We start from the raw sequence: 15,541 nt of genomic DNA, 5'->3' as shown, positions 1-15,541 counted from the left end.
ATATTATGGTGATTCATAATCATAAAGGTGACAGACAGGCCTCATAAAGCTGAAACCCTGTGTGACTTCATTGTGACTAGTGGTGTAAAGTATCTAAATACATGTACTCACTCAAGTAGGCTACTGTACTTTAATAGGCTACAGTTGTGAGTTTATTTAAAAAAATAATTAGTTACATGTTGCAAGCGGAGCCTGAGGCACCACCATGGGCTAGGTGGAGCCTGCGGAACCATTGCGGCTTGAGAATCCACCATTCCTGAATGGCCTTGGGATACATCACTGAGGATACGTCCCAGGTGCATCCTTGCGATGTATTTTTGTTTTTTGTAGTTTTAGATTATTAGTACAAAATCCACATTAACCAATTATGTTATTCTTCATCTATTCAAAAATGACAGATCTACAAGGTCGGCCGTGGTGAGCTTGTAGAGCTGCTATTATTTTAAAGGGTGCCACATTTTGAAAGATTTAGAAAAGGAAGTGTTAATAAGCTGTTCATAATGAGTACTGATTTAAGCCATTGTTCTTTGACTCAAGTCATTAGTTTTAATATAGGCCTTGTAACTTGAGTAAAAAAGTTATGTGAGTATTTAACCCTTCCGTCCACTGATTCTGACTTCCTGTTGTCATTGAAACTACTGTATGTATCATGTGTGTAGGGGGGGGGGTGTGTGTGTGTGTGTGTGTGTGTGTGTGTGTGTGTGTGTGTGTGTGTGTGTGTGTGTGTGTGTGTGTGTGTGTGTGTGTGTGTGTGTGTGTGTGTGTGTGTGTGTGTGTGTGTGTGTGTGTGTGAAGTGTGTGTGTGTGTGTGTGTGTGTGTGGGGGGGGGGGGGGGGGGGGGTGCGTGTGCGTGTGTGCGTGCGCGTTGTTACTTCCTCTTTTGTATGACGATCATGCCGGTGCTGTCGGGTGAAAACCTTGTATGTCCGAAACTGTTGCTTTTTAGGAAATGGGTAATTTTTTTAATCCAAAGTAGTTACAAGTTATTTAGTCACAAGCTCTTGTTAATACTAAAAGTAGCAATAATATAAAGTAGCCCTATAGGGTAAGGGCATTAACATAAGGAAAGAACAAATCTTAGAGTATGTATATACGAGGTTTCTGCCCGACACTGACGATCATGTGTGCTTTCACCTACAGTATGTGCTCATTGCTGGCGTCGTGTACATCACAGTATCGTCACAGAGTAGCAGAGGTTCCAACTCTCTGCGCTTGATTCAAGAACGGCTTCATCATGGATGAAAGCACACTGCCGTTACTATCACCATCATCATCACCATCATCATCATCATCATCATCATCATCATCATCACCACCACCATCATCACCTGTTCACTCGTTATCGTTATCTGTTACAGAAGTAATGGAGGAACATTGTCCACATGAGGACGGTTTGCTTGACAGCTCACAGGAACACAACACTACAGTGGAATCAGGGTATGTGTTTGTATTTATGATAAAAAGATTTGTGATCAAAGGTGGTGTGTAAGACATTTTTCTATCTATATTCCGGTAGTAATTGTTGCTCTAGACTGTTTGTTCAGTAACAGGAGTCTCCCCCTCTATCCTGCTCTCTAGTAAACTGATTATTTTGTTAGTGACAATTTCCTGAATCTGGTCAAATTAAATACCGGTAGCTGTGAGTATGATCATAATATGTTTTTTGTCAAATGTGTCCATATGTGGATTATTTTTCTCTGCTGAACTTAATGAGAAGAGGAAGTCACACCAAAAAATAGTATCCCACATTGCGCTATGGGATATGTTACCACTTCCTTATACAGTATGGTGGTCGAAAGCAAGCTGTACTGATATTGCACGCACGCACGCATGCACGCACGCACACCCATGCACGGACACAGACATGCACGCACACACAGACTATTGATTCAAAGGAAAAGAGGGCACTGTTTTTCCTTTGTTTTGCCAATGGGTGCCCAGATTGGTCCAGACATAACCTACGCCTAACCTACCTCCATGTTGTGAGCTTGTAGATTGGCTATTATTTCAGAAGAGATATAATAAAGGATCAATCCAACTATAGAGCCCTGTGTGCCCAAAGTGGTTACTATCAACAAATGTATGTCCCACAATATCAGTCAACATCAGTCAATATCAATCATATCTTAACATGGAATAGTTGTGGTCAACTTTTTTTACCCAGGAACATTCTTATCAAGGCATAAATATGGGAGCCTCTACTTTTCACTACAGTTAGTTAGTTAGTTAGTTAGTTAGTTAGTTTCATTTATTGTCCACGTGTGGAAATTTGTCTTCGGTCTCAACAGTACAAAAAAAACAAAAAACTGTTATAACAGCAACAACACTTACACAATTATTTTTCCATGGCAAAAAAGTGCAGGACAACAGTGGCAAATACATTGAAAAACAACATATCTAAGGGGGATATGGTATCATTTAGTGCCTTAATGGCATTTGGGATGAAGGAATTTTTCTAAATGTTACGGTTAGCTTTTGGTACTTTGTACTGTCTACCAGAGGGAAGTAGTTTGAACTTCCTGCATAGTGGATCTTGACAGCTTTTTTCCGAAGTACTTCCTTGTAGATACAACTTAATTGTTTCTGTCTCTTCCCAATGATTTTTGAGGCTAGGTTCACTATTCGCTGCAGCTTGCTTCTTCCTTTTACATTAAGATTGCCATACCACATTGCCATGTTAAAATTCAAGATTCCCTCTATCAGGTTCTTATAGACTGTTTCCATGATATGATTGCTCACTCTAAATGAGTTGAGCGTAGTAGGTGGAGGCGTTGGTTACAAGTTTAAAAAATCTGGTCAGTATTTTCACAGAAATTGAGTTTGCTGTCAATATATGTGCCTAAGTATTTAAAATTGTCTACTACCTCCACTATTTGTCCACTAGTTGTAATGGACTGCACAGGTTCCTTTTCATGAATGACAAGTTATTTTGTTTTTGTCACATTGATCCCTAAGGAGCTTTTATCGCAGCAGTTCTGAAGAGATGACACTCTGTATGCTTCCTCCCCCGCTGTGTTCCCCTTCTTCAGTAAAGGCAACCAGGGCCATATCATCCGCATATTTGAACAAATGAAACATATCCTGGTCTAACTGGAATTCATTTGTATATAAGGAGAAAAGTAAGGGGGATAAGATAGTCCCCTGCGGAGCACCGGTGTTAAGTGCAGTGATGTCGGACAGAGTATCATTAACAAGGACCTGTTGAGGACGGTCCATTTACCCCTATGTCAATGAGTCTGCAGAAGGGTGTGTATCTGCTTGCTGTTGAAAGCAGGTAAAATCAATAAAAAGGACCCTGGCAATTTTCCATAAATTGGACATTGTTAGAGAGTCAAGCAAATACTGGAATAGCATCAACACAATACCTTCATGAACATTTAGTTTCAACACTCTACCTCTAAGGCAATCTGGCCCAGGGGCCGAGTTGGGCTTAATACAGGAAAGGCTAGCTACAATTACATTTTCACTGAGTGTGATAGGGACATACTCCGGAATGGACCTACACACACTATCACGCTCAGCACTGAATTCTTATCAAAACGGCTGAAAAGATATTTAGATCATTAGCAAAGAAATGGAGAAGGGTGTGACAGGGATGTACGCTTTTGCTTAGTTTCCCTGCACATCATCACATTTAAACCTTCCCATGCTTTCTTGGCGTTCCCTGAAAAATATTGTTACTCAACTTTATCTTTGTAATCTATTTTTGCTTGTCTCAGTTTAGATCTTAATTCTGATTCTCAACCTTTTATGGATCAGGTCCCACTTTAAAAACCTTTAGCTAAAAGCCTGCAGAATTGACATTTTAATGATTTTATATATTTACTATTCATTTCATTACATAGTGGTTTTTGGTTGTGCTGATGATGCCTGATGACTTTTAGCTGAAATGTGTTCTTTGCTACCCTCATTAAATAAACACTATATTGATCCATGACTGAGTGCAGATATTCAGTTTATGATTCAGTCATGTGACCTATATCCTCACTTCACCTTCACATTGTCAAAACAGAGAGACCTGTCACAAGAGCATAAAACATTATTATCTGTTGAGTGAATGTCCCTTTATGAATAACAGCCCATGAATGTCCCTTTATGAATAACAGCCCATGAATGTCCCTTTATGAATAACAGCCCATGAATGCTATGCAGTGCTTTTGCGATTAGGTTAACCACTTAAGCCATATTTTATGGGGGATATTTGGGGTATTTTAGACAGCATGTTGTTTGCACAGATGCTATAGGTTCATATCATAGTTTATTTGAGGCACTCAGTATGTGATTTACCTTGTTTATTTACCTTGTTTATTGACTAGAGTTAACGCTTGTTAACTGATAAATGCCTAAATTATAAATGTAAAAGAGACACATGACCTTATAGTCTACAAGAAAAGTGACTCATCTCATATAGTTATCAAAACAACTCCCGAGTCCCACCTCCACCCGCTGTTCTTTCCATCAACACCCACCTCTTGACACTTGCCTTCACCATCAAATCCAAAATGGCTCATTATGTGCTTTAATAATGTTATTTGTTGTTGTTTTTAAAAGCGTCTGAGTACCTCCTACGTTTGATGACTCTTCTGCACGACACGCTCTCGAGTCCTCTGCGACTTGACACGTCAAGTTTGAAGTTGACCTTGTTCTCGAGATATGTGAACTCTGCACACACGCACGCGCACACATCTACATAATTTGGTGTTTAATCATTAGGGGGGGGCGACTTGAGGCAAGGCGGATTACCATTTCCTGTTGCTTTAAAATGGTAGCTAGTCTTTGTGAACAACACAATGAACACATGTGAGGGCTTCAACACCCCATGAAAACCTCTGTGTTTACTTTCTATGAACAAATCCCCGCACTGCCCTCAAAGCTGTACTCTCTCCCCTGCCTGGAGATTTGGTTTGGCCAGAGCAGTAAAAGTGAAATTAATGTCTTTGTTCATGCTTATGTTGGTGCACATACGCGCATGTATGTAAGTGTTTATGTACGTGTCTATTTCATACTTTGTTGTACATTGGTGTCGTGCAACAAACATCTGCCGCTTTGACATTTTGTAAGAAAAAAAAAGAAACAAAAAAAATAAATGTGAATACATAAAAGCCCCTTTTCCAGTTTCTCGAATGTGCATTTAGGACAGAGAGCAGAACCACTTAAAACCATACATATCCCCCAGGGATCTATACTATGTACACTATAGTGTTTTTCTAAAAAGAGTATTGTCTAACGATTCTCTGTCTGATAATGACATTAAATAGTTATGTGAGACCAATATTGACTGCAATTGTGTGTGTGTGTGTGTGTGTGTGTGTGTGTGTGTGTGTGTGTGTGTGTGCGTGTGTGTGTGTGCGTGTGTGTGTGTGTGTGTGTGTGCGTGTGCGCATGCGTGTGTGCGTGTGCGCATGCGTGCGTGCGTGCATGCGTGGGTTGGTGGGTGGGTGGGTGTTCATAATGGCTCTGGTTCGATTCTCAGTAAGTGCACTTTTCATAAGTGGGTGTCGAAAAGTACCTTGTCGTTTCTGGCAAGAGATCACGTGTGTGTGTGTGTGTGTGTGTGTGTGTGTGTGTGTGTGTGTGTGTGTGTGTGTGTGTGTGTGTGTGTGTGTGTGTGTGTGTCTCTCTCTCTGTCTGTCTTTCTGTTATAATGGAATTCCTGTGGAAGTTCTCGGTCACCATTTTATATTTAGATCTATGTTTTGCCCACACACAGGTTTGTGGACGTGCCTTTGACCCTGTATTGTGTGTGTGTGTGTGTGTGTGTCTGAGAGAGAGAGAGAGAGTCACATTCTGAATGGTTGCTATTTATATATAAGGGATTGTAAATTGCTAGGCACGACAGGATTGTTTTTATCTATAAGTAAGTTCATACAGTATGTTATCATTATGTCAAAATGTACAGTATAAGCACTCTTGTGTTTCAACTCCCATGTTCAAATTCCCACGTTCAAACTGTGCAATAATGAAAATTATGGCTTTTCAGATGTTACACCTAAATACACCAGATGATGATGTTGTTGATGAGGCCTTTCGTCCAATCAGGATAGAGAGTCAAAAACGAAACCTAAGGTTTTTTGACCCCCAGGGGTTAACTGGGGACAGGGAGGAACTCCTTATATGGTCAGCACACTCTATAGTAGGGAAGATTATCACAACAAAACAAAAAAATAAGTGATATTTGAATTAAGTGAAATCACTGAATATACCTTTAAGGATGCTATATGCTTGGTTACAAGTGTAAATATTTGGAAGCCTCTGTAATGTCCATAAATGTGTTGTGAGAGGCCTGCAAATTGCAGGAATGTCCAAGCCGAGAGCTAAGGCATTGGCTAAATTAATTCTGTTCAGTGTCTGTGATAATTGGAATTCGCCACGATGCTATCTGTATCCTGAAACACTGTTGAGTTTCCCAAATTTGAGCATATACTATTGTTTGTGTTCAAGAATGCCCTGTTAAATGTGAGCGCAAATAAAGATGTTAAATGTATTGTGCAGGGTGGAGGATGCAGGCCCCATGGCAGAGGTTCTGCTACGCGGAGAGGAGCAGGCCAGTCTCAGTCTCATCACAGAGAGCATGTCCATCACCTCCGCCGACCAGGAGAAGGTTCTGCTCCTCAACAAGAACACAGAGCTCCGCCGGGTCAATAAAGAGGTACCAGAACCCTGCATGATGATGATTGAGACCTCTGTCCATGACAGGGGGAATACAGTAAAGCCTTTTCTGCATCATTTACTATAGCTGCATCCCGCAGGCAGGCAGGCGGGCGGGCGGGTGGGCGGGCGGGCGGGCGGGCAGGCAGGCAGGCAGGCTGTAAGGGTGAGAATGTTCTTGGTCACAAGAGCGGGAAGTGCTGACCAGCTGGAACTCCTTGGCGAAGTTAGGTCTTGGCGATATCTTCATCTTTATGGACAAGTTAAGAAAGCTTAAGTTGTCAGGCTTAGGTTTAGATTCTCATACAGACTTGATTGAAGATTTGAAGATTTATGATCAGACAGAGAATGGTTCTGGCAAGGTGCCTTATATAAGGAGGGGCACCTTACAGGCCAGGCAGGCAGGCAGGCAGGCAGGCAGGCAGGCCAGGCGGGCAGACGGGCAGGCGGGCAGGCCAGGCACGCAGGCAGGCAGGGGAGCGGGCGGGCGGGCGGGCGGGCAGGCCAGGCAGGCAGACAGGCAGGCGGGCAGGCAGACGGACAGACAGACAGACGGACAGACAGGACAGCACAGCACAGAGATATTATTAAATAATAGGTCTTCCGTATGTCATGCTAGCTAGGGTGCAAATACATTTAAGCTATAGCTGTAGGATGAAAATAATCAGTGGTGCATGGACAAAGACGTGATGATGATGATGATGATGATGATGATGGTGATGATGGTGTGTACAGCTGCTGAAACTGAATGAGGACTGGGATCAAGTGTATCGTAATGCCACACTGGGCCTGCACCACCGAGTGCAGTCCTTGGAGTACGACAACTCTGTCCTCAAAGACCTCAACAACAGACTGCTGCTACGACTCCAACACACACAGGTACACACACGCACGTACGCACTACGCACGCACGCGTGCACGCACGTGTGCACAGTGGACACACACACACACACACACACACACACACACACACACACACACTCTCTCTCTCTCTCTCTCTCTCTCTCTCTCAGGCAAATACACATAATAACAAACACCTGCTCAGTGGCGGTTAGAGCATCCACCTTGAGATTGGGAGGTGGGAGATTGAATCCCCGGCTGGGTCATATACCAAAGACTGTAAAAATGGGACCCAATGCCTTCCTGCTTGGCACTCAGCATCAAGGGTTGGATTGGGGGTGTCTCGTTAAATCCCTGCGACACAGTGTCATCCAGGAGGTGTACTTGTACATCATGTCCAGGAGGTGTACTTAAATCCGTGATTTTGTGACCCATTTTTCACCCGGTGCCAATTGCCTAAACTGTAATCCTGGCGCTACTGTCCCTCTGCCAACCTGGGGTGAGCCCCGAACTGAGCTTATGCTTCCTTCAATGCATGAGTGATCAGGTCACTTCTTGTCACCTGACAGGAGGGTAGTTTCCCCAGTAGAACATAGCGCATGGAAGGAAAGGAACACGTTATTTCAACCGGTTTCTTTCCCCTCCATCAGGCGCCCAGGGGCGAGGCAGTATAGAGACCAGGATTACTGCATGTTTGTTGTGAGGGTACCTACCCTAGGGGACATGAGAAGAACATGCAAACTCCACACAGAGGAGGTGTACTTGTACATCCTGTCCAGGAGGTGCACATGTACAGTATATCAAGATGCCTGACACTACAGAAACATGTTCTTGCAAGTTACTTACTTACAAGATTACCTGTTTCATACTGTACAATAACTGTAATATACACTGATGGTATTTCCTATAACTGCATTACAGTGTGCAAAGGATTACTATGAGCAGTATACACGGATATAGACAAATGTATTTACTGCATCTATTTACTGCATGTCACTATGTGAGATTACAGAGTCATACACTGATGTCACTATGTGAGATTACAGAGTCATACACTGATGTTACTATGTGAGATTACAGAACATACACTGATGTCACTATGTGAGATTACAGAGTCATACACTGATGTCACTATGTGAGATTACAGAGTCATACACTGATGTCACTATGTGGGATTACAGAGTCATACATTGATGTCACTATGTGGGATTACAGAGTCATACACTGATGTCACTATGTGGGATTACAGAGTCATACACTGATGTTACTATGTGGGATTACAGAGTCATACACTGATGTTTCTATGTGGGATTACAGAGTCATACACTGATGTTACTATGTGGGATTACAGAGTCATACACTGATGTTACTATGTGGGATTACAGAGTCATACACTGATGTTACTATGTGGGATTACAGAGTCATACACTGATGTTTCTATGTGGGATTACAGAGTCATACACTGATGTTACTGCATGTGGGATTACAGAGTCATACACTGATGTTACTATGTGAGATTACAGAGTCATACACTGATGTTTCTATGTGGGATTACAGAGTCATACACTGATGTTACTATGTGGGATTACAGAGAATTACACTGATGTTACTATGTGAGATTACAGAGTCATACACTGATGTTACTGCATGTGGGATTACAGAGTCATACACTGGTGTTACTATGTGGGATTACAGAGTCATACACTGGTGTTACTATGTGGGATTACAGAGTCATACACTGATGTCACTATGTGGGATTACAGAGAATTACACTGGTGTTACTATGTGGGATTACAGAGTCATACACTGGTGTTACTATGTGGGATTACAGAGTGCCAAGGATTACTATGAACAGGCTCTGATGGAGGAGCTGAAGAGGAACCAGGATTTGCAGGAGTACATCAGAGTTATGGAGAGACGGTTATACAACGACCAGGTGAGTGGTGAGCCAATCACACCCTGTGTGTGTGTGTGTGTGTGTGTGTGTGTGTGTGTGTGTGTGTGTGTGTGTGTGTGTGTGTGTGTGTGTGTGTGTGTGTGTCAGTCAGTCAGTCAGTCAGTCAGTCAGTCAGTCAGCCAGTCAGCCAGCCAGCCAGCCAGCCAGCCAGCCAGCCAGCCAGCCAGCCAGCCAGCCAGCCAGCCAGCCAGTCAGTCAGTCAGTCAGTCATTCAGTCAGTCATATGGTTAACCACTAAACCCTGTACTCAGTGGACCAGAGCCCGGGAGCCCCCCAGTGCGTTATACTAGGCCCCTTCCTGTTTTCACTCAAAATGCATGGCAAAACCTGCACAGCTCAGGCAGACAACTCAAAGCAGTGCAGACTCCAACTGCGGATCAGGTGATCAGTCACATGCACACTTCATCTGACTGGGGCGGGCTATTTATTTGAAACCTCCCTAAAGCTCACTGCTGCCATCTTGCTGCTCTGCCATCAGCTCTCTGTTCTGCTGTGCTGCTGCTGTTTCCACCGCCACCCCCAGCATCCACCTTTCTATATGATTCACCCCCAGCATCCACCTTTCTATATGATTCACCCCCAGCATCCACCTTTCTATATGATTCACCCCCAGCATCCACCTTTCTATATGATTCACCCCCAGAATCCACTTTTCTATATGATTCACCCCCAGCATCCACCTTTCTATATGATCCACCCCCAGCATCCACCTTTCTATATGATTCACCCCCAGCATCCACCTTTCTATATGATTCACCCCCAGCATCCACCTTTCTATATGATTCACCCCCAGCATCCACTTTTCTATATGATTCACCCCCAGCATCCACCTTTCTATATGATCCACCCCCAGCATCCACCTTTCTATATGATCCACCCCCAGCATCCACCTTTCTATATGATTCACCCCCAGCATCCACCTTTCTATATGATTCACCCCCAGCATCCACCTTTCTATATGATTCACCCCCAGCATCCACCTTTCTATATGATTCACCCCCAGCATCCACCTTTCTATATGATTCACCCCCAGCATCCACTTTTCTATATGATTCACCCCCAGCATCCACCTTTCTATATGATCCACCCCCAGCATCCACCTTTCTATATGATTCACCCCCAGCATCCACCTTTCTATATGATTCACCCCCAGCATCCACCTTTCTATATGATCCACCCCCAGCATCCACCTTTCTATATGATTCACCCCCAGCATCCACCTTTCTATATGATCCACCCCCAGCATCCACCTTTCTATATGATTCCCTTAGGGGAGATCTTTCTTTTTGGTTCCCTGTAATATATTTTTGTCAGATCATTATTTTATGAGATAATAATAAATAGGAACAATTTTGGACGGGTTTCCAACCTGACAGCAACGCTACTGTACATACATAATTGTTTGTTCTTGTAGGCAGTTGCCCCGGAGTTGCAGCCATCCTCCGGTCCACCAGGTGGCCCCATGGTGCCTGCCTCTAGCCCCGGGCAGCAAACCTCCAGCCATCCGTTACGGGGCTGGAGCAGCAGCGCCCCCGGTGGTGGAGAGCTGGCGGTGCACACAGACAGCCGGCGAGAGGTTGAGGACCTAAAGGAGCAACTGGATGCCCTTAGATGCCAGGTGATTACCTCCTCCTTTAAAGGAGCACTTCACCCATTCTCAACCATATCTACATATAACTGCTCCGTCTCTAAAGGGTTTATAACTTTTGGATCACTTTCAGCGTGATTCTATATGAATGGGCAGAGCGCGCAATTTATCTCTGACTCTTGTCAACTTACATTCTGTTTAGCGCCTCGGCTCTCCACCGTCAACTACTGCACTAAAAGCAGACTCCAATGAAGTTATTGAAACATCTGACATATATAGTTAATATATACTATAAACTTAAATTCGTTAGTCATCCACATACTGTATGTCTTTTAAACATGTTTTTACATAAACACACATTGCTCGGCCAATCCCTGATTGGCCGAGCAACGCCACCAACACAAGGAGGCGATCCAAAGGGTCAAATGGACCACCGACATACGCAGCAAGCTGCCAATTTGCGCTCTGATTGGCCAACGACATACGCAGCAGAAAACTGTAACTTGCGCACGCCCTGCTTGCGCAAGTAACAAGTAATTACTGGGTGGGGCATGCATTTCCAACTTGCATCATTCCAAGTATGCCAGTGCCCAACGGGCACCGCTCTAGTATAATCAGAGTCAGATTATCCATATAGCATGCATCTTTCAGCATGGAACATCCGTCAGATGTATTTCCCCCGGATACGATCAATCACAACACTTGTTTCATTCATGGAGATGTGTGATATCTGGGAACCAAATTCTATACAATATTTCATAAGTAATGTGTGCTCATCTTGCATCCTGTCATCTGGACGTGTCCGGGACACCTGGGGTGTCGATTTGTTTATACTCCTGGGTGACACACCCAGAGGACATTTACATGCTAAGGGACAGTGGATCAAAGGGCTACAGTGATCCCAATTCTATCTTCTAGGGGGGTGGCCACAGGCCAGTCTGGAACAATGTGTATTGTAACTCTTGATAATCAGTCGAATTTCAATGTAACCGGGTCAGTCGGGCTGGTCACACTACCTGTGGCCAGCTGGCTCCTGTGTGAGCCTATGCTGTATGCTTTGCTGCTGTGCACTCTGGAATAAACACCAGGAACCTGCTGTCATGCAGTGTCTTCTGCTCTCCAGTTCTTGGTTAAGTCTCTGTACAGTATTTCGTATAGTAGAACTAGAGTGTTTGGTGTCTACCAGATACCACAGATGTAAACAGATTTGTGAAGCGTCAACGTCATTTCCTTGAGCGGTACTTCCGCCCAAAACAAATGGTACTGTCTACACTACACTACAGTGTAGGTCTTACCCAGCGTGGTCTCTCTCTCTCTTTATCTCTCTTTATCTTTCTCTCTCTCTGTGCGTGTGTACATCATTGCTCACATATTATCGTTATACCCAGTGTTCATTTAACACTGAGTGTTAAAATGTGTCCATTTGAACACTCTCAGAGTTAAGTGAACACGGTGGTTGTAGTTATAGTTATGGTGCTATAGTGTGAAAGGCGCCTAATGCTCATTTTATGATGGGACCATTTTTGTCTATTCAGTCTGTGTCTCAGAAGAGTGCTGTGGACAGTTCTGAAACCTGCCTACCATTGTTTTTTTTTTTTTAAGTTAATGCAAGAACAATGGCTTCTATTTCATCATGCCTACTTTCCAGGAATAGAAAGGATGAAGTTTCCCGTAGCTTGGAATGATGATGTCATTGGTAGGCAGGTTTCTGAACTGTCTACTTCCCAGAAATGAGACGGATGCAGAGCAGACAGAAATGTTGCCATCTTATAATGAGCATTAGTGAGGACCAATACTGTACCAATACTGTACATGAAAATGCTTTGAAAAAGGATTAAGGCTCCTTTAAGCTCTATGTTGGTGTTTTCTTTCAACATTTTTTGTTATCTCATTTGCATATCGATGCAAAAGTAAGAGTTTTGGACATAGGCCTACAGGGTTTCTGCCCGGCAGCAATGATATTGTGCTTGCTCATGGTGGCTGGCTGCCTTCTGCCAAGCTGATGATTAGATGGTGAATTGTGCCACCCAGTGGTTGGTTGTATTTCATACACATCCTCATCATAACAGCTCAGTGGATGAGTGTGGATACTATTATGAGCAGCCGGCACTGCTGGAAATGAGGCTACTTAAAACGCTGCATTCGTCATGGCCTAGAATTCCCAAAATTGTCATTGCCACAACCCCCCAAAATAATGATATTTGAACTGGGCACCCAGACTATAGCTTTGTGACATGGCATTGTGTGTGTGCACAGACCCAGGTGTACGAGGCAGACTACCAGACGGAGCATGCAGACCACAAACACACCCTTCAGGAGAACCGCAGGCTCAAGAAGAGGAGGGAGGACATGCGCCAACAGGTGGCGCTACTGCAGGAACAGGTGGGAGCACAGCAGTCACCAACGGATGGCATGGCCTCCTGTGTTGTTATTGATTTGTGTGATGTGTGTGTGTGTGTGTGTGTGTGTGTGTGTGTGTGTGTGTGTGTGTGTGTGTGTGTGTGTGTGTGTGTGTGTGTGTGTGTGTGTGTGTGTGTGTGTGTGTGTGTGTGTGTGTGTGTGTGTGTGTGTGTGTGTGTGCGTGCACGTGCATGCGTGTGCGTGTGATATTCATGTCCAGACATGGGGAGTGTTGGCTGATGAATGAATATCAACATCCTAATTCCTAATACAACCTGATACTGGGGGGGGGGGGTCAAATTAAGACAGGCAAAATATGACCCCCCTGTCAAAAAACACTTTGTTTGAAATAGACACTCATGCTTTCATACTAAGCATTTAAAGTATGAGGTATAAAGTACAGCAGCCTTGTGTTCATAAAACAGAAAGATTGGGTATTGGGGTAAGACTGACGTTATGTATCTTTCAGGACCTTTCACTGCTTTGTCTCAACCATTACTCAATGGCTCTGGTCTCAGCCACCGCGGTGGATATTTTGACATTCCGTTTTTATGTTGCCACTACTGTTGGAGCAGCCATAAACAACACAGGTTCATCCCGATGTTCTGGGCATCTTTGTAATGTTAGTGTTAGTAAAAAGCAGGTAAAAGAGTAACGTTTGAGGCAGACTAACATCAGTCAGGGTGTTGCCACACTATCAAAAGAGCCGCGCACGTGGATGGAAAAGAAGCTCCACTTCCGTGGACGACTTGCGTGACGGCCAGATTCCCGGAAGCGCTCTCCTCCGCGTCAATCGTCCGCGGAGGTGGAGCTTAATTCCCATCCACCAGCTGTCTAAAAACCAGCTGCGCACACGCATCACAGCTTATTCTGTCCGCAGCGCAAAACCGTTTTGCGCTTAGGTGTGGAAAGGGCTTCACTCTCCCCGCAGGCAGACCTTCGCGCGTGGTCGCGCACATTTTCAGCTGCGCACAGCAGCTGCGCAAAGTTTTTAGACAGCTGGTGGATGGAAGAGAAGCTCCACCTCCACGGCTGACTGACGCAGAGGAGAGCGCGTCCGGGAAGCTTTCCGTCGCGTCAGTCAGCCGCGGAGGTGGAGCTTCTTTTCTATCCAGCAGCTGTCTAAAAACCCCACGAAGAAGAAGGGCTTCAGGTTCTTCTGACGCGTCTGTGCGCGACAGTGTGCCTGACTGCCTGTACTGTCTGCCGTTCACTATAGTAGAAGAGGTGCGCCTGGTGAGGGTTTAAACCCGCAGCTACGTCGAGTCCGCCTACAGGAAATACGTAAGCTGCGCCAGCTTCCCTCCCCCGAACACGGACCAATTGTGTTCATGTACACACTGTAGGCGCTCGACAAAGCCAGATGCACCACAGTGGCTTAGTTCGAACCCACAACCTTTGTGGGGGTACCACTGTGGCACCTGAGCGCACAATGTATGTTTTTTTTATATATAAATCTAAATTTACAAAGTAACCTCAAATAATTGTAGTGTAGTAAAAACGTACGTTTTATTCATAAAATTATTGGCTTTAGGAGTTAGGAATGCGACAAACACTAAATGAATCTCCATGAATTCAATACGTGTGTAAGCTAATTGATAGAAAAGAATTAGGCCTGAATGTATTAAGTTTCTTTGTGCTCCTCCGTGCAGCTGAAGGTGTATGAGGATGACTTCAGACGGGAGCGCTCGGACAAACAGATCCTCCAGCGCTTGTTATTGAAGAGAACTCCTCCATCGTCCAAGGAGCACCCTGTGCTCATCCACCGCTGCAATAACGACCTGCAGCCACCGGGTGGCAGCAAAAGGGCACAAAGTGTCCGAGAGAGAGTGCCTCCTCCACAGCTACAGAGAAAACAGCACCGCCACCAACCACTCTGTCCAAAGCACAATGAATAGTTCCCCCGCACGTGCATGTGCGTGTGCACGCACGCACACACACACACACACACACACACACACACACAAACACACACACACACACACACACACACACACACACACACACGGTACAGTAGGCCTACATGAAGACACAATTATAGCCTATACAGAGTGAATGGGTTCATGTATGTCGGTTTGGCAGCAGAATCAACTCTGGATCGCTCTTCC

The 15,541-nt window shown here is 44.5% G+C and overlaps 1 protein-coding gene across 1 annotated transcript; it reads left to right on the top strand.

Moving 5' to 3' along the window:
• Positions 1 to 1,325: 1,325 nt before the first annotated feature.
• Positions 1,326 to 15,331, top strand: LOC310873713 (uncharacterized protein; the record flags this gene model as incomplete). The annotated part of the gene is made up of 7 exons (XM_083786262.1): positions 1,326 to 1,437; positions 6,493 to 6,649; positions 7,384 to 7,527; positions 9,320 to 9,424; positions 10,860 to 11,063; positions 13,290 to 13,415; positions 15,086 to 15,331. The coding sequence occupies exons 1-7, from the start codon at positions 1,364 to 1,366 to the stop codon at positions 15,329 to 15,331; spliced, it is 1,056 nt and encodes a 351-aa protein (XP_083642388.1). The 5' UTR covers positions 1,326 to 1,363.
• Between the last annotated feature and the right edge of the window lie 210 nt (positions 15,332 to 15,541).

The sequence above is a fragment of the Protomyctophum parallelum genome (assembly GCF_964188405.1).
Source record: "Protomyctophum parallelum genome assembly, chromosome: 16".
Taxonomy (NCBI): Eukaryota; Metazoa; Chordata; class Actinopteri; order Myctophiformes; family Myctophidae; genus Protomyctophum; species Protomyctophum parallelum.
This window is presented reverse-complemented; position numbering and strand designations above follow the sequence as displayed.